Here is a 20,842-nt window from a genome sequence, read left to right as displayed (position 1 = left end):
AATGAAAGCATCAACACAACATATTAAAACTTATGGGACACAGTCAAGGCAGGATTAATAGAAAGTCTATTCCAATTAATGCCTATATCAAGAAACTAGAAATGCACCAGGTAAATGAGCCAACCACACATCTGAAAGAGCTAAAAAAAAAAAACCAGCAGAATAATTGCAAGATTAGCAGAAAAAAATGATTAATCAAAACAAGGGAAAAAATGACAAAAATACAGGGAAAAAAATAAATGGAGACCAAAAAAATATATAGATATATAGATGTGGATACAAAATCAATGAATCAAACAGCTAGTTCTTTATTCTATCAGATCTACACAGAGAAGAAGAGACAGAGGGAGAAAGATCATCCATCCACTGGTTCCCTCCCCAAATGACTGCAACAGCCGGAGCTGACCTGAAGCCAGGAGCTTTTTCCAGGTCTCCCATATGAATGCAGTATCCCACGGTTTTGGGCCATCCTCTACTGCTTTCCCAGGACTCAAGCAGCGAGCTGGACAGAAAGTGAAGCAGTCAAGCCATGAAGCAGCACCCATATGGGATCCTGGCAATTGCAAGGTGAGGATTTAGCCATGATACTATCATGCCCAACCCAAAGAGCTGGTTCTTTAAAAAAAAAAAAATCAACAAAATAGATTCCCTACTAGTTCAACTAATCAAAAAAGGAGGAAGATATGAATCAGTAGAATCAGAGGTGAAAAAGGAAATATAACAGGAAAAAGGAAAAAAGGAAAAATAACTATTACATGCAACTATACACCATTAAATCAGAAGACCTAGAAGAAATGGATAGATTTCTGAACACATACAATCTATAATATTGATTCATGAGGTAATTGATCATCTAAGTAGACCTATAACTGAGACTGAGATTGGTTAGGTAATTAACTCCTTCCCAACAAAAACAACAACAAAAAGCCTTGGGGACCTGGGCCAGAACGAGGAGTAACCTGAGTGCAACTGTCCCTTGCCTAGATAAACAAGATTGCCATGAAGAATGCACTCTCTATGACAAAGATTGTCTGTCTTCTCTGACCCTGATTGGCACATGTCTTCATAAACACATTAATTCATTCAATCATATCACAGTCAAATGTTCTTCCTGGGAACCATTCAGCTCCTGGAAGACAATTTTTTAACCCAAAGAAGGCTCTTCTAAGCTTTGCCTGGGTAATTTGACTTCTATATTCTAAACGTGAATGACCTGGATGACCTGATCCATGAATTCTGGAGGCTCAGAAGGAATGGCTCATTTTTAGGCTTCTTATTGACATTTATTCCTAAAAGCTTTATATCAGTCCCAAGTTATTTCCACATAAAGATTATGATTTATATTAAAATAAACCAGACATTGTGACAATATTGTCCTCGTCTTACACTGTAAGAATCAGGCCTAAGACTGGAAGAGAAGGTCATAAACATGTCCTGCTGTAACCCCCAAACACAGTCTTCAAAATATCTTCAGTTCAAATTCTCCACCACATTTGAGGCATGGCCACGGTCTACCAGCTAGAGACAAATTTCTCATCCTCAAAGGACTCACATGGAAGATGAGGAATTTTTTAAAATGACTATGATTCAAGACAGAAGTTATCAAGCACTCTGTGAGATGTGCAAAGGAAAATACGAGCTTCAAGTGGGTGAAGAGCTCCCACTGATATGGTAATTAGGAATGGCCTTCCAAGAGAACAGCTAGTTGACATGGAGCTGGAAGGAATGGGTAGAAACTCAAGATCTGGAAAGGAAGATTGTGGAAAGGACTCTCCGAGTTGAGGAGCTGGTCTTGAGCAAAGGTGCAGAGGCTGCAAATGTGGAGTGTGTCTCAGGACACAAAATCACATTAGTATATGATGAGGGGTCAGCACAATGCAACATAACAGTTACCTCAGGCATGCATGGTCCAATATCACAGTTTGGGGTGGAACTTTAGGATTTGAAGGGATGTGTGCCACTCCGCCTAGCAGGCAGCCAAAGAAAGTTTGCCAAACACTTAAAATAAGGCACCTCCATCTCTCCTCACAACCAACAACACTTCTCTCACACTTACCATCATTCCCTGGAAATTCCAAAGACAGAGGTCACTAGCTGTGACTCAACCAGTCAGGCAACAGTCTAGTCACGGGATGAGGCAAGACAAAGGATGCTCAAGGCTGTAGCTCCTTTTGACTAATCGAGACTAATCCTCTTCTCAAACCAGGATGCTGCCAGCCTGGGTTGTGAAAGGTATTTCTTGTCACACAAGTTGGCTGGTGGGAAAGCAGCGGCGGCAGACAGGGTGATAACACTCAGCTCTGTGAATAATTCTCCACCCAAACTTGGACCGAAGATCATGAAAACAGAGTTCATGTGAACCATGACTTCTTACAATGTTCCAGACACCCTAAATCCATGTTTCTCCACACCCTACTTTAATTCGTACAAGCAAGGTACTTATCAGCCACGGGTCAAAACAAGGAAGGAAAGCTTCCAGGAGGTTAAGGAATGTGTCCAGAATCATCCAGTTGGTAGGTAACAGAGCCAGGTTCTTCTTCATTGAAACTGTTTCCACCTGACAAGACTGCCTCTCATGAGGAACCTCCCTCCTTCTCCTCTCCTCCTCCTCCTCAGTCTGATATTTCTATCTGCAGATGTCAGAGGGGACAGTGCTTGAACACTTGCTGTTTGTTCACATTTTGAGCTAATGGCTGTGATGCCCAGACAAGTTCCTAGATTCCTCTTAAACAGGTTTTCATAAGCTTCAAACTGCAGAGTGAGACAAAGCAGGCAAGAAGGACTACACCCAAAGCCAGACAGCAGTTTCTGTAGGAGACATTCTAATCTCCTGATGGAGCAATCTTGAGCAAGAGGCATATCTTAGACTTCCAGGTGATGCTGAGATTAAAATTTCTCTTCCATGTAATATATATAATTGCTTTTGTTCCTAGTGTATGCTACTAAAATTTTGGAATTTCCTGAATGATTACTAGGGCCCTTGGAACCACACCTGGGTTTATGCTAATAAGGTGACATTTAGTGGAATCCTAGAGAGCCTCTAGATGGGGAATGGGTTATGGAGGAGTCACCCATGTGAACTCTGCCATCTTCAGCAAGTTCAAAATCAATCCTGCCTGTGTGGCGGAATCTTCACAGAATCCCCTAGGGAACAGATTCAAAGAACTTCAGAGCTGATGAACACATCCATGAGCTAGGAAGTATCACACCCCCACTCCAGGGGACAGAATCCCTCCTGTGAGAGGAAATTTCGTGAGTCATTCTAGCATATTATTGAACATGAAGTGGCATGGATTAAAAGAGCCTTGAAACTACACTTGATTTAAATAGAAGTTTGGCTTGCCTGGAGACTCCATACTTGATCATTTCCATCCTTAGGACAGACTCACGAACTGCCTGTGATCCTGTGGAGTATGATCATGAATCTGGGTGCTTACTACCAGAATTGAGCTTTATGATAAGACACACATGGAGAGTCTAGAGGATTCAAGGACTGGTTGGTGCTGAAGGGAAAAGCTCCACACATTTGGTGTCATAAGCACCGCCAGGTCCGTATCTGGGACTGCCTGCCCTCTGCAGACAGCCTGCCCACTTGAAATGCAAAGGTCCGTATGGGAGAAAAGGCAAAACATTTAGAGCAAAGCACCTGCTTCTGCCACTTCCTAAATTTATCATCTGGAAGCCATAACCTCATAAGAGAAAATAAAAACACCAATGCCTTCCTCACAAAACCATTATGAGAATGAAATGAGATGAAAGCTGTAAATGTTACTCATTTATAAGTTGTTACTATTATGAAAAAGTTGAAGTATTGACTGTTTGGAATGCCCTCAGTGACACCCCAGTGTGTGTGACCCCTTGGCATTCTTCAGCTTCTCTCATAACACAGTCTAAATAGTTACTCAGCCACTTTCTAAAACATCATCCTGTTTTGAATCCATGGAAGCCCTTAACTCTGGTATTTTTCTTACTTGTCTTGTGTAAATTTTGAGAACTCAAGAGGCGTTTCTGTCTGACTTGTTGATTCCTGGATTCCTGGCATAGTAAAATTATTTCTGACAAACACTAGACCTACAAATATTTTTAAGTGAACAAGTGGTGCAGAATCCATTGTAGAAATCCAATCTAAAAACTAGATTGGAATAGACGAGGTTAGTGGAACAGGGGGGTTAACAGTGACAATCATACACTGTTGGCTTCTGCAGAACATTTAGCAGACATTCAAGTCATCATTTTTCAGAGAAGAAAGCTGAGGCCTTAGGAAAATTCTCAAATGAGGAGCTAACGAGAAAGCACTGAAAAATAATATTCTCCTTCCACACTCGCCTCCATCCTGCAATAGGAGGATCTCAAGAATCACTTCTCATTTACCATAGGAGTTTAAAAAATGAAAACCGACTAATGAATTCTGAGAGAGGGACAGATCAACTATGCTTTCCCTCAACAATATCTATAACAAATGCCACCCTGGCTCACACACCTCCAGTGAAGCAAACTAAACTTCCTGAAAAAGGTTGTTCCATTTCTGGACAAACCTGCTAATAGCTACACTGTGTGCCAGACACCAGGCTACAGCCCAGAGCGTGGGAACGTGACCTCCCAGCCCATTACCACACATGAACGCACACACATACACACACTTTCCTTTCTGTCAGAACAGTTCTGTATCTTTAAAATAAATTATTTTATCTTTTGAAAAACAGGATTTCAGAAACAGAGGGAAAGACGGTTCCTCTATATATTAAGTACTATTTTGCCATTAAAGGTTTGTGCCTAAACAAACCTTTTATAAAAGAATTCTTTTGCAAATCACTACATTATCAAGCTCTCCTGTTGAGATGGCCTGGCATCTTTTCCGTGCAAAGAGTGTTAATAAAAAAGTAGAAGAAATGCTGAAGACCAATGAGTCCCACCCTATGTAGTGGGAGGAACATTCGCTTATTGTGTTGGTGGTGAGAGATAAAATTATTGACATCACTGCCATTATATGGTAATATTGGAGAGACACATTCATGTTTTATGACCCAAAAACTCCATTCACAGTATTTTCTTTACAGGATCATGGCCTTATATTACCTGAATATGCAAACCATTAAAAAAAAAACTCTCAAAGCTGAAAATCCATCCACAATTAAGCTTACTTTTCAAATGATAGTCTTATAGTAATGCGCTCTGCCTCAATGAAAATGAGCATACTCAATGTAATGTAGCAGTAGGGATGTATGTCAAGAATGGAATGAACAGAAGAAAACACAAAAGAATATAGTGTGATTCAATTTCTAGAAGCTTCAAAATCATTGTTTAACAATACATAAACAACTAGGAAACACATTTTAACAGAAAAGTAATATTTATAAAAGTCATGTGTAAAGTTACCTTTGGGGTGGGAATAAGCAACAAGGAATAGAGATGGTTAGAAAGAGCCCAAGGAAGGCCTCTGGAATAACAGCGGTGTTTTAGTGTTCAGACAAGCACCATGACCATCAATTTCAATTCAATCTTAAATTGGCTATGTATATTTTTAGGCAATATGTGAAATTTCAAAAAAAAATACCTTATGTTTTCCAGTGATTGCCTTGCACTTCTGCTTATAGAGATGATATCAACATTTGCCATACATATGTGCCCCTCAGAACCCATAGCAATGGCCCTTAGATTTGCTTAGAGTCATGAACCACAGGTTCACAATCTCTAGAACAGAAAAACAATTTAATGGCCTAATGGTATGATTTTCTCAAATGCCTGGGTTCCAGTTCTAGCTCCACTTTTTATTCCAGTTTCTTCCTCCTGTGCATCCTAAAAGGAAATAGGTAACAGCGGCTAAGTTACCAGGGTCCCTGCATGCGGGTAGGAGACCTGCATTGAGTTCTCTGTCTCTATCTTTCCAATAAATAAGTAAAACAAGTAAGTTTTTCAAGATTTTTAAAAGAAGTTTCCAGTGTGCTACCTTTATTGTTTCCTCTCCCAGAGAAGAGAAAAATATTCTAAGAATCTTTAAAATTACTATTCATGGGACAAGCATTTACATGGTGGTTAAGTTGGCACTTGGGGGACACACAACCCATACCAGAGTCCCTGGCCACATGCCCTAGCTCTAGTTCTAATCCTGCTTCCTACTAACCAGTTCCTAAAAGGCAGCAGGTGATGATTCAAGGGCCACACACATGGGAGATTTAAATGGAACCCTAGCTTCCTGGCTTCAACCTGGACCCACGCTAGCAGTTAGGGGAATTTAGGGAGTGGACCAGCCAATCGAAGATATGTCTGTTTCCCCTATGTGCATGTGTGTGTGCGTGTCTGCTTTTCAAATAAAGTTTTAAGAACAAGTAAATCCGTAAATAAAGGTATTATTCAAATTAAACTCTTTTTTGGCATGAAACATCCTCAGTCACAATGAGTCACATATTTGAAACCAAACACACCACTTACACCCTCCTCTCTGTGAGTCACCTCCACACCATCATGGACCTAGCTGTGTGACTCAGAGATCTAGGAATTCCCTTTAATATGCTCTTCCTCGCTCCTCAGACATCTGAGTGCCCAAAGCTTGTTGTTCGTCTTCTAGACAGCTCTGAAATCGGTTTATTCTGCCCTAGCCCTGACACTACTGCTCTATTAATTCAGTCTGTGCTCTGACTGGATCAGCGCGAGAGCCATGTGGACAATTCCACCTGTCTGAGGTTTCCTATCTATGGAGTGTCCTTCTTCAAACTGATTACTAAAATGAGCAACTGTTCTGGTTTCTCAGGATATCGGCTTTTCAATGCTAATGCCCAGAAAATTCAAACAAAACAAGAAGGTTGGCCAAATACTCGAAGCTTTAAATCCCTTTAAAATGCATGTACAGCCCTCCTGGAACTTAATCGCACTATCTTTCCAACCTCAACTTTGTTCTCCCTGTCTTACTTCACTACCCTACAAACGAGCTTAGCCAACACACACTTGGTTCTCTGAAAACAACGCACTTTGTTCCTTTACATCTCAGTACCTTTGTACATTGTGTTTCCTTGCTTGTAACGTGCTTTGCCTTAACCTGGGCTTGCAGGCCAAGTCCTATTCATCTACCAAGAACTTTCAACCATTTTGCAATGTCTCACTGAAGTCTTTCAGAGGTTGGTTATAGCTTTCTGTTCTCATAGCACTTGCCATAGGACTAGCTCACTAATTATTTCTTCCACCAGATACTGAGACAAAGAATTTTGCTTCATATAATATCTAGCGTGGGAACTTGTACATAATAAATACTCAATAAATAAGCAAACAAGAAAGTAAGGAAGGAAATGGGAAAAGGTAAAATTATGTTGACAGTATTTACAGTATTTATTTAAAACATTTATCCTTCTTGATGAACCTGAGTGTTTTTAATTGACATATTATACATATTCATGTGGTGCAATGTGATATATCAACACATGTTTGTGACATGCAATGATCAAAACAGGAGTAAATTATCATATATATCATCTTAGACATTTAGCATTACTTTGTGTTGGAAACTTTCAAAGTACTCTTTTCTAGCTGTTTTAGAGTATACAATCAATTATTATCTACCGTTAGCCTCCTGGGCTGTGGATTCCTAGAACCTATTCTTTGTATTTAACTGTATTTTGGTATCCATTAACCAGTCTTCCTCTGTCTCACTTTCACCTGCACTTTCCAGTTTCTGGAAGCCACCATACTGCCAGGATTTTTAATCTCCTACATATGGATGAAGACACATGGTGGTTGTCTTTCTGTCTTATTTCATGTAACATACTGTCCTCCAGGCTCACCCATGCTATATAAAATGCCAGATTTTTATTCTTTTTATGACTGAACAATACTCCATGGGTTATGCCAGCCAGATACCCTTAATCCATTCACCCATTGATGATTGACTCCATATCTTGATTGCATATTTTGACTATTGTGAAGAATTGCCATCAACAATGTGAACACCTATCCTTCTTAGCAGAATGAGGAATTTCCCTCTGTCTTTGACTAACTATGAAGTTGAGTAGGCAAGAAAAAATATACTGGGAAGGAAGAGAGAAAAATAAAGATCTCCCACCCTCTGGCCAAGTCTCTAAATGCCCACATCAACCACAGCCAGATCCATACAAATTCAGGAGCCAGGAACTCATTCCAGATCTCCCAAGTGAGTGAGAGGGATTTGGTTCTTCACCTGCTGTTTCTCAGCACACACACCAGCAGGAAGCTGGAACTGGAAAATCCAAGGCCCGGCTCTCTCTCATACACGATGTTGGAATTCCAAGTGGCATCTTGACTGTTGCACTTAAACACTGGCATACACGGAGCTTGTAGGAAGCTCCTTAAAATAATGCATTATGAAAAAAAAAGCTCCGTGTCCCAGAATAAACTTATCTTTTAACTACATTTCCCCACAGAATTTTTAAAGTACACATGGAGAGGATAGCACCAAGATGACAGTTGTGTTGAAATTATCCGAAAAGAATTTTCAAGTCAGTATCACCAAAACGGCAATAATATTTACATGTACACTCAAAACGAACAAAAATTCAAATGATTCAAAGAAGAAATAAAAAAAAAACAAGGAGTAGAACCAAACGGTAATTCTTGGAACGGAGTACTATAATACCTGAAATAAAAACTCAGTGAATGGATTCAATAGCAGAACTGAAGGAAAATAAAAGCACCAATGAAATGAAAGAAAGGACAATAAAAATATTGCCCTTTCAAAACCACACAGAGAAGCTGCAGCAGCAGCCAGAGTAATGGCGCTTAACTATGAAAGGAAAAGTTTCAACTTCCACAGATTTCTCATCAGAAACCATAGATCTAGGAGTAACACAGAACATTTCTAATGAGGAAACAAAACATCTGCTGATGGAAATGTTTTCCATGAAAATATGCCTCAGAAATGAAAAAGAAATAAAGACATTCTTAGATGAAAAAAAAAACTAGCAGCAGTAGTAGTCACTAACACACTAATCCTTAAAGAATGGCTAAATGGGAGGAAAGAAGGAGGAGGAGGAGGAGAGGTAGGAGGAGAGGTGGTTGTGGTGGTAGTGGTGGAGGAAGAGGAAGAAGAAGAAACACTACAGACCATTATCCAATATCCCTTGTGAACTTGGGAATATAGAAACAAATGTACATACTAAAATATCAAATTGAACTAAGTCAAATCAAACAACATGTTTAAAGAGTGGTACACCATGATTAAATAAGGTGCATTCCAGGATTTAAGCTTCTTCAACACTAAAACCTAAACCAAGCAATGTCAGTTTAACAGACTAGAGTATTAACAGACTAAATAAGAAAATCACCTGAATATAGCAGTAATGCAAAAAAAAAGATAGTTTAGAAAAATGCATCTCCATTTGTGATAAGAAAATCTTACAAAAACAGGAATAAAAGAAAACTTTCTCAGATAATAGGGAGAATCATTAAGAATCTACAGCTAATATAAGTAAGAATGATAGATTGAATGTTTTCACAATCAGAACATGAACAATACAATTGTTCACTGCTCCTACACAACCATGTACTAGAATTTGTGGTTAGACAAGAAAAAAATAGGGATTAGCTTTGTGACATAGCTGTAGAGCTGCCACCTGCAATGCTGGCATCCCGCTTGGGCAACAGTTTGTGTCCCACCTGCACCTTTTCCAATCCAACTCCCTAATTGCAAGATGACTGAAATGCTTAGACCCCTGGATCCCATATTGGTGCCAATTCACATCCCGGCTGCTCCACTTCCCATCCAGCTCTTTGCTTATGACCTGGAAAAGCCACGGAGGATGGCTCAAAACCTTAGGCCATTGCACCCACGTGCAAGACCTAGAAGAAACTCTTGGCTTCAGATTGACTCAGCTGCAGTCATTGTGCCCATGTGGAGAGTGAACCAGCAAATAGAAGACCTCTCTCTGTGTCTCCTTCTCTCTGTAACTCTGACTTTCAAATAAAAACAAAGTAAATTCTTTCAAAAAGAAAACAAAACAAAAGAAAAATCTAAGGAGAATAAGATAACTGCATGCAAATTACACCACTTAAATAACCAGATATAGTGACATGTAGGGATTGAATTTACAAGCAGAATCAAAAACATCACCTGTGATTTCATCTGTTTAACACTTAAAATGTCCCCAGCTTAGGCAACAAATAAAATGATACAGTGGACCCGGCTTGGTAGCCTAGTGGATAAAGTCCTCGCCTTGCACGAACTTGTCTTCCCAAACTCGATTCTTGGGTCCTTCTGTTTTGAAACTGGCTTTAAAACACCAATCATTCCTCACAAAATTGTCTTCTATGTACTGATTTTCAGATTGGAGTTTCGGACTTTCAAACTTTGCCAAGAGTAATAGCTTCTTGATACACCAAAGTGATCACAGTCTCAACTAGAACCTGATGTGGGCACTCACAGAAGTCAGAAGGTGTCCTTGCCTGGGGTACATTTCTCTGGAAAGCTTGCCAGAGTTGGCCTTCTTCCTGGTCCTTTTCAGAAGAACATCCAACGCACAGGCATATTCCTTGTCCAGAGCAGCCTCTGGCTGTGGGTGGATTTGAGTTGACCATGTTCCGAGATGTCCTTCCTACCAGGCTATGGCTCCAGAACTAACCAAGAGTTTTATGCTTAGCATTTGGAAATAGTTATGGGTCATTTGGTGGAGGGATGGAGGGGTGATAGTGCTCTGGCTGGGATCCACAGAGTCTTGAAAGTGGCTTCTGGGAATGAGACTGCATTGAAGAGGTCATTCTGAAGGACAATTTCTTACAAATTACTGTCTTCTGTGAGTCTGAAAACCCTCTGAGATCCAGCAGTGCTAAATCAAACAGTTGTGCTCATTCCTTCTTTCACAAGTAAGTCACACAACTGCCATAAATTCCTAGTTTCCACTTCATACAAGGTCTCCAGATATGACTTCCCTTCCTTGACTAAAGTTAACCTCACAATGCTTCGAAAGAAAATTGAGTGTCATTTAAATTTCTTAAGATGGCATACATGGATTTTTTTTGTGCCTGTTTTAAATTTTTGAATATCTGTGTGTGTTGGCAAGGGTCTTAAAAAATTTTAAATTGTCTCAGGAGTGAGAACGGATCTCAACAAGTCATGTGCATTGAGACCTGGCTCAAACTGGTAGCACTGTATTATTAGCTCCATCTAGAAGTCCAAGACTAATCTGATCACGCTGAATTGAGGTGAGATGAAATGCTGACAGAGCCAACACACAATACTTGTCATCAGACTCCTGATATTGTGCTTGTGTCAAAGATACCCTACTACTTTCTCCACCATTAACAAGTTCAACAAGTGCATTCGGCATTCAGCAAAATCAAGAGGCAGCGGTCACAGTTTGCCATTTACTTAGCCAAGTGAACTTTAGTGTCTCACCTAAACAGTCCATGCCTCTGTTACCTTATATTAAAAATTGAGATGGTAAAGACTCGTAGGAATTCCAAGAGGACTGAATAAACTGGTGTGTGTGTAAAGTGCTTAGTCCAGAAATTGACCCAAATCAATCACCACATAAGTATTTTCTGTTTCTCTTCCTAATCCTACTGCTAACTTGATCCTATCTTCCCTCGAGGGATTAAAGGACAATGTTATCTTCTGACACTGGACAAGCCAGTAACCTCTGAGACATGCTTAATAACTATTCACCCGGTTCATTCCTTCCCTCTAATCCCACAGTCTATAGTTTATAAAGGTGTTTAAATTTCAGTTTCTAAAGATCTTTCAAATCCAACCATGTAGCCTGCACAGTCAGACCAAGCCCTACACTCAGAAAAATCCTGACACTTGGATTTAAATGCTCTGCTGATGCTATACTAAAATTATTGATGGTTGTTGGACCAGGGACACCTGATTTTCATGTTGCACTATGTATGTACTCTGCCTTGCCCACTCAATTGTGAGCTTCTTGAAAACAGAAGCTGTTTATTGTTCACTCAAATTTTTCCTTGATTAGCATGGAGGATGCCTGACACAAAGCAGAAGTTTCTTAAACAATGGTAGAGTTTATATATTAATGGATGAAAGGATAGAATGCAGTACTTTATAGAAAAATCGTATAGTCTGGCTAATTAACTCTAAAGAATAAGCTTTATGGGGCTGTGTGATGGCTCAGCAGCCAAAACCTCACCTTGCATGAGCGGAAATCCCATGTAGGCATCGGTTCGTGTCCCAGCTGTTCCATTTCCCATCCAGCTCCCTGCTTGTGGTCTGGAAAAGCAGTAGAGAATGGCCCAAAGTCTTGGGATGCGGGAGACCTGGAAGGAGCTCCTGACTCCTGCCTTCACATAAGCTCAGCTCCAGACATGCAACCACTTGGGGAGGGAACCAACAGATAAGGCATCTTTCTCTCTGTTTCTCCTTCTCTCTGTAAATCTGCCTTTCCAATAAAAATAAATAATTTTTTTAAAAATCATAAGCTTTGTTGATGCTTGGTGGAAACAGAAGTCAATCGACAAATTAATGGGATTATTGACCGCTTCAAATAAACAATACAAAATTTTCTAGTTTTTTTCTTTAAATTAGTCAAATGGTTTCTCCCTTCAAACCCTGTTGTCTGCTTTTCTTGTCAGAAAGTAAAATTGCAGGTTAATGGCACTTACAATTGCACCATCAAGCATGGCTTATTTGTGCCCAGTATTATGCCAAACAATAAGGGAAGGGGTAGGGCAGGAGGAGGCCTTGGAAAGAATAATTGAACAAGATCCCTGTATTATGGATTCAAACTCACTCCTCAAGAGTTTATATCAAAGATGAGTTGACTTCATAAGAGTTCTGTAGTAATGAATCAAGAACAAAGACATTCAATTTGGCCAATGTCCCAGCTTCCTGAATACTCCACTGACAAAAAGTCTCAGCCTGAACACAATCCCTGCACTATGAGTGCTGTGGGCTCACTAGTTAACATTGGCATCCAACTCAGAAGTACTCATGGAGCATAACAAGTAAGGGGCTATTGAGATGGTGGAGTGCTTCTGCTCAGGGTACGAGAGAAGACTGACATCAGCTATCAAAATGGGCCTGAGCATTGGTGAGGACAAACGTTCCTCTTGCATGCTGAATGCACGACGGGGTTTCCAGCGTGATGGAAACCGCACACCACGTTACTGCCACCTTAAGTAGTGTTAGTGTGGCAGTATTAACTTCTTGCTAGGTTCTCAGAAAAGACACAGAAGTTCAAAATGAGTTTCTCTTGCTTTGCAACATTCACTAGTTTTCAGTAACCTACTATTAGCATAACTCAATATTCTAAATATTTGCCAGCACTCAAATAAAACAATCATTATTTTATTATGGTTCACCACCACCACCACCACCACCCTGTGAATACATGCCCAAGGACAATAAGAATATTCTACCTGGATATCATTGATTCATTTGTACCACATGTCATACCAAACCAGAATAAAAAATAAGTCACAATCTATTCTTTAAAATGTAAATATTTTAATTAAATATTTAGCATAATATTAATTAGAATAACATCAAGGATAAAGCAGAGAAAAGTCAATGCCAAAAAACACATATTAAATTTTGTTCAGCTTCAAATGAAGCAAATGCAAAAACATACAGCCATAAAATATCATTTCACATAACAGATGAGCCAAAGCTAAAAGATTGATAATGTTCACTACTGGCAAGTCTGAAGGAGAAAAAAAGCCTTCTCATAAAGGACTTCTGCTGAATATAAATTGTTAAAATCACAACACTTTAAAAGGCAATTGAGAAGTATATATCCATCAAAATATAAGATGCACATCTCCTTTGATGGAGAACAATTTCGCTGGGCCTTTATCCATAAGTAAATAATGATAAATATGGAAAAATGCATATAGAAAGCTGTTCCACACAAAATAATTAGAAATAACAGAAATTGCAATTTGGGAGAATTACTTAAATTAGAAGCGACATGAATATGCAACCTGGGAGATTTGTTTAACACACACAATCCAACTATGACTGAGACAGGGAAATGTTTATGTAGCACTATAATTATGAAAAGGAAAAAAAATCCATTGTGCATTTTCATGTGTTAAAAAGGGTAGCTTCAAAAAAACAGTAGGTGAAGAAAGGTGGAGATGGTAGCTTCAAGAAAAGAGATGTGTAGTTACACATTATTATACAATATTTGTGCAATTTGGAAAAACCACATATCAGTAATTTCACATAGCAAATAACTGGAAAGTAGTAAATTTTATGCAGGTATATTTTATAAGTATGGAAGAAAAATCATCAATGTGATACTTATCATATTCAACTGTAACCTCATCAATTATATTTACTTCATTCTTTAGTTCCTTTTGGTTATTTCAATATTTTGACAACAAATTTTACCTTTATACTTGAGGGTTTTTCTTCTCCTCTTTGTTAAAATCTAATAATAAAGGACAAAAAAGAAATCTGGGAACTGTATTTTGAAGTCTCCAAGGCCTGGTGTCATGGCATAGCAGTTTATGGACATTGTTTCAAGTCCTGACTCCTCCACTTCCAAACTGCCTCCTTGCTAATGAACAAGGAAAAGCAATAGATTTCGTGTTCCAAGTGCTTGAGCCCCTGCCACCCACTGCAGACCGAGAAGAAGCTCCTGACTCTTATCAGCCTGGCCTCCTCTTGATTGCTACAGCTGTTTAAGGGAAAGAACCAGTGGATAGGAAATTTCTCTGTCTCTTCCTCTCTATCTGTAGCTCGGCCATTCCAATTTTTTTTTCTTAATCTTTGAAAAAATCTCACTTGAAACAAAACACCTCTCCAGAGAGATGATGGTTTCAGCTACTAAGCCATGCTTAGTTCAGTCTTGGTATAAACAAATGAATACTCAATGTTCCTAAGATATTTCAAAGCAGATATAGATTATATTGGAACTCAAAGGGATGTGAGCTCTTAGAGTGACATTGTCCTTTTAGAAATAAAGAAACCCGAGTCCCCAAGCAGGTGTTTTCCCAAAGTAATCACTGCAAAACCAGCACAGGGCAGCTCTGTGCCTTTCCATGTCTAAATGGTTTCCTCTTACCATTATTGGATGAAAACAGATGACCTCATTTTGGTGGGGTAATATCCATTCAGTTGGTTAACTACAAGGGCAGTTAACCGACTTAACTTCTACCTTTGTTTATATAACAACAACTAGGACACCTCCAGCATTTTGTGTTTCTCAAAGCACTTCCACATAGATATTCTCAGTTGATCCTCATAAACACCCCATGAGACACTAATGGGGTTCAGACGCCCCCCCCCCCGGTGCACTTTTACAGATTAGAAAACTGAGGCTCGAGTCAGTAAGTGGCTGGCCCAGACAGGAAGAACTAGACCTCTGCTCCAGCCTGGCACCATACTCTTTGAGTCTTTCCCATAGTTTGGAAGACCATCTCTGGAGGTCATTTTCAACACATTCTTCCCTCCTTTGGCTCCTGTCTCATTGTGCAGTTTCAAGGTTATCGTTTGAGGTCACCCAAAAGCACTACTTAATTATTGTTTCTTTCATTTTAGAATGAAAGGTAATCCCAGGCATCTTTAGGCTTGATTCTTATTCCTGTTCTTTATATTAACCTGGGAGATAACTATAGAGAGTTGTTTCATCTTAAAATGTGGAGACATTCTGGAATCAAAGAAATTTAATTTTTCAAGGACACAAACTCAAGCAATGGTATGAAGTAAGAATCTGTGAATGCTAGTATGACCCATTTCTAGACAATCTTGACTTTCTAAAGGGGATTAACATGGAAGCGAAAGAGAATGATCTATTCAGAAAATATAAATCATATATAACAATACTGGCACTAAGGAATATGAGATCAGATGTTGTAATTGTTCTATGAAAGGAGAAGAACTAAAAAAGGTATCAATGGACTATATTCAAATCCAGAGGCCGAAGAGCTGCCAACTTAGGTGAATCTATATGAAGTTTAACTCCTAGGCCTGATAATAACCATAAATTCTCTAATCATCGGTTTACACATCTTTAAAATGGGGCTCACACCATCTTTTTTATAGGGTTATGGTGAAGACTAAGGTTAATAGTGGCTAAAAAAAATAGTTCACAAACTAAAAATCAATATAAAAATATGTGGGATACACTTAAGGTGTTCCAATAGTATCTGGAGGCTAGTGCTGCAGGCAAGAGGTGAAGGAGTGAGTGAAAGAGAGACCTAGTGTCGGACACTGCACCAGGCAGGTGGCCAGGCTTCTCCAAGCAGAACAGAACAAGGAGCTCCAGGGCGCATACTAATACATCGTGTCTGCTGTGAACCCTAGCCAAATGACTCCTCACCAGAAAACACAGTGTCCCTGGCCAGAGCAAAGGCCCTGTCTTGGTGAGGCTTTGACTGCATACAAAACCAGGCTGACCACCCTCATGCCTTTGGTGACGCTGCAACAAAGCTGTGCTAGGACAAAATGGCCTTGTTGGAACGTGGAGGTTAGGAAGATGCAGTAGCTTCTCTAGAGGTTCAAATGGCTTCTAGAAAAATAGGTGATGCTTAATACGGCTTGAAAGATCAATCATTGAAGAGTGGGAAGGATGCCTAGCAGGAGAGGGGACGTGTTGCTAAATGAAAGACGGAAAACAAACACATTACAGGAGGAGGGAGCCACTGCCTTCTGTGAGATGTATTTAAGAAGAGAATAAAATGCTCAGCGTAATACCAAGAGTAAGGAAACGCATTTCCTTTGAGATGATTTCTAACATGAAACCAGACAGCAATTTCTTCAAGGTAGGACCTAGTGGCCATTGTTGGCAGTCAAAGCCAAGTGAGGATATGGCTAGGAGAGTCACCTGAATTAAGGTGCCTTTCATTTCTTTCTAATATTTTCATCTTTGATAGAGGAATGAATCTACTCCTGACAGTCCAAACAATGTTGTTACTATAGGAACAGGTAAGCAGATTAGACTTGAGAGTTTTAGAACAAAGAATGTAATAGGGCTAAATCAATTAACAACACACAAACAAAAACATTTTAAGTAAATATCTTTCAGGTTTGCTATTTATACATTATTAATTCCAGGAGAATAAAATGCGATTATAGATAAAATGCTATTATAGCAGGAGAGCATCGCATTCTAACATTTTAATTACATCATTACTGACATAAAAGGCTATGCTTACACAATTAGCAGAAAGACCTTATTAAACACAAGTGCACACTTCAAGCTCTCTCTTGATTACATTGTAATTGAGAAATACAGCTGAAAATTCAGCAAGAGCATAGAAGTCATTTTGACTGTCCTACAGTTCCCAAGCTGGGAACACATCAAAACTAAGGGAGCCCGTCAACAATTCAAGTTTTCTGTGACACAACTTGAAAGCCACAAGTCAAACTCCAAAAGCAAACAGACGTGTGTGTGGAGAGAGTTGCTAGTATTTTCTATGATTTTTTTGGCTGACAAGCTCCGTGAGCGAGACATGTCAGAAGAGAAAAAGGTCAAAGAGGCCGTGTACTGAGGCTTCCCTGCTGATGTTCTGCTCCTTGCTATCTGACAACACCCTACTCCTCACACGACAGATGGCTGACAGGACTCGGAGTTTGGAACAACTCGCTCAGTCTCCAGGTTCTAAAGGCAAACAGTGCGTTGTGCCTCTCTCCCTTTCCGCTTTATTTCCAAAGAAAACATACTTGATAAAAAGGAACACAATGCTTCCATTCTAGCAACCATCTGTCAGAGGAGGTAACATTTCTGGGTCAGACAGATTTCTTGGACATCACTTTTTCACACGTAATAACGGAGTCAAATCACAGCGCTGTGTGTGACCGTGTCTCCGAGGGAGAGCATGTAGGTTGTGAGCACGCGTGCGTGTTGTGAAAGTTGGAGAGGAGGGAGAGGGGAGTGTGCTAGAATCTTACCATCTCATTCTCTTCTCCTTCATTGAGCAAAGCGTGCTGGCCCTTCTCAAAGTGGTCCCCCATGAAAGAGTTCCTGCACTCCTGCTCCCTGACACACGTCCTGAGCACACACTTCCAGGACGAGCTCGCTGCCCGCAGAGCCACCAGCGCCGCTCCCCAGCTCACTGGAAGAGTTAAGGCTCCTTCAGGTTAACACTCCTGGAGCACACACCTCCTCTCGGGAAACTGGACTCCTCCCACCAGTCATCCTCTGCTCACAAGAATTTCTGGTTGCTTCTAGCCAAATGCATTCTCTCTCTCTCTCTCTCTCTCTCTCTCTGTTCTCTTCTCTTTCTCTCTCTCCTCTCTTTCTCTCTCTCGGAGAGCAGCTGTCTCAAAGGAGCCTGCTCCCATGCCGATCCCTTTGTGCCCAGCTTGCAGGCAAAGAATTCATTGCCTGCCCAGTGCCTGCCAACATCGGGCATCTCACTGCAAAGCCAGCAGGACTATACCAAGTTGGCAAGACTGTTCCAGGGAGGAGCCGGGACAGGAACTCCCAGGTCTGCCTTCTCCACAGGAGCTGAGGAACAGGAGTGGGGGAGGATTTCTGAGCCGCAGATTATATTTGATTAATGAAAGCCCCGATCCTCAGGTTTTTAATAGTATCTCCATTCATTTTGCTTCCAAAAGCTACAAACGATCGCTAATCCCTCTCAAAGGCTTTTGTAATCATATTCTCCTGTGCATGCCAACACAGTCCCATTTAATAGCTATGTGCAATTAAGTCTACATTATGGGAAAATATATAGAAAACAAAACTATATCCAATTACTTTATGTAGTTGCTTTTTCCTCAAATACGAGTGGCTAAATGCTAAAGGATATCAAGAAATAAAACAGTCAAGGGCCTGTACAGCAAGATTCCTTTTTGTTTATTCATACATTTATTCAGTGAACATTATTTGAGCACTGGGATTATGTACATAAATCAAATCATGCTTGCTGCCCTCGGGCTTGTAGGGATTCAAGCAGGTCTGAAGGAAGGTGTGGGATTGTTAGGCAAGCTGGAACCAAAGTGTCAGAAAGCGGGCAGAAGTCACAGTACGGTGTGGAGGAGCACGCACACTCCGACTTGGAAGCACATCTGGATTCCAGCCGCTGGTCTGCACTGGCTCTGCAGGATGATCGCCAACCTCGGAGGAACTGGCTCCTCTCATTTGGTAAGACCCGGCACGACCGTGGAAAGAATAGAAGAGATTCGTACAAGCACATGGCACGTTGGCACCAACGGAGGCATTATCAAACTCCATTTCCAACTTGACAGCCGGTGACAGAACACTATGATGGAGGACATGTGTTCTGAGTCTTTGGGGGCTTGGATCCAATGTGGGCTTTCTTAGGCAGTACTTAAGCTACCTTTGGACATTGTAAGTTACATAAATTCTCTAAGCCTCTATTTACTCACATGTAAAAGAAAGGTAATTTTAGTAGGATCTACCTCTCCAGTTTTTTCAGGAACACTGTCTGGCCAATAACAGGCATTCAGGTAGCAATGGCTGTTTTCCCCCCTCACAGTGTCGACTCTTCCTTCACACTAAGTAACAACACTGTCTTTAATTTCCCCAACTTGACATGACTTACCTAATAAGAATAAGACCAAGGAAGGAGTATGGAAAGTACATATAAAACCTTAAGCAGGGGCTAGCATTGTGGTACAAGGTGTTAAGCCACAAATTGTGCTGTCTGCATCCTATATTCGAATCCTAGTCTGGTTCGGACCAACGCCACTCTGCTTCCAGTCCAATGTCCTGCTAATGGGCCTGAGGAGCCAATCAATGGCCCTGCCCCAGTGGGAGAACAGGATGGAGTTTTGGACTTCAGGCTCTGGCAGAGCCAAGACCAGGCAATTGCAGTCATTTGAGGAAGTGAATTGACAGATGGAAAATATCTGTCTCTCTTCTTTCCCTCTTCCTCTTCTTGCTCTCTCTTTTTCCTTCTTCCTCTGTGACTATGCCTTCCAAATAAATGAATCTTTTTTAGAGAAACTTAAGCAAATGATAAAAAATATAAGATTAAAAAAAGATGTAAGCAAAGCAAACTCATATTTATTACAAACATATAGTTCTCCAATTGACAAAATTAGTGTCATAATCTAACCCAATAAATAAAAATATATAATAAAATATATAAATATAATAAAAATATATATAATATTTTTAAGTCAAAACACAAAGCATGGAGCGTCTTTGGGCAGCAGGGATGAAAATGAATTGGAATCAGTGATGACTTCACAGTTTTGTGAAATATTAAAATTCACTGATTTGCCCATCATCAAAGGCTGACCTGTACAGTGACAAAAGTTTGTATTTTTGTCAAAACATATTACACCTCAAAATGGTAAATGAACATTTATTTTACAGTACTGGTCAGTAATCATTTAAGTATTCAGCAAGGTGGGGGAAGAGAATATATCAAAATTCATCTCAACAGCTGGGGCTGAGGTAAACTATTATGTGAAGTGGGCAGATAAGGGAGGAATGTTTTGTCTTCTTGGCTGAACCTGGCAATACCTGCTGGCCTGGCTCCTAAATACACTTGGCAACTCCTGCCCCACTGTGGGATTTGGGTGACTATGCAATTGATAAAGATCTTGGGGGGAAACTGCACACAAACTTAGCCTAGCAAATGAATCAAGTTCTTGAGCAGCAGCTGAGTCCCCAGCATCATCTTAGAAGAAAGACCAAGTCTCTGGGGAAAAAATCGTTAGCCACAACATAGCTCCATGAATCTGAGGACTCACTGTGAGGCGCTGACAGGTTCCTCACTTTTCCCAGGAGTTCTCATGGGAAACATCCATGTCTGACCTCTGGCAGCATGACTCATGAGCAGAACTCACCCTCAATGCTGTTGGCTATGAGCATCTAGAAACAGAGTGAGATTTCGTTGGAAAGCAGAGAAAACATCACTGTGGGTGTCCATGCAGGAGGTGCAATTCTCAGCCATTTACACACAGCATTGTTTACAGCTTTCCCACTGTCGTGGCTATGCCCAT

The 20,842-nt window shown here is 40.3% G+C and overlaps 1 protein-coding gene across 1 annotated transcript in view; it reads right to left on the bottom strand.

Moving 5' to 3' along the window:
• Positions 1 to 17,983, bottom strand: part of ATP13A4 (ATPase 13A4) — a 79,140-nt gene extending 61,157 nt beyond the window's left edge. Inside the window, exon 1 of the mRNA XM_041002740.1 lies at positions 17,813 to 17,983. Within this exon, the coding sequence (XP_040858674.1) occupies positions 17,813 to 17,875 (63 nt within the window). The 5' untranslated portion in view covers positions 17,876 to 17,983. The remainder of the gene's footprint in view (positions 1 to 17,812) is intronic.
• Between the last annotated feature and the right edge of the window lie 2,859 nt (positions 17,984 to 20,842).

Source organism: Ochotona curzoniae, unplaced genomic scaffold (genome assembly GCF_017591425.1).
Source record: "Ochotona curzoniae isolate NIBS_2020 unplaced genomic scaffold, NIBS_Ocur_1.0 scaffold_2587, whole genome shotgun sequence".
Classification (NCBI taxonomy): domain Eukaryota; kingdom Metazoa; phylum Chordata; class Mammalia; order Lagomorpha; family Ochotonidae; genus Ochotona; species Ochotona curzoniae.
Note: the sequence above shows the minus strand (reverse complement) of the source record. Positions and strands in the feature narration are given on the sequence as shown.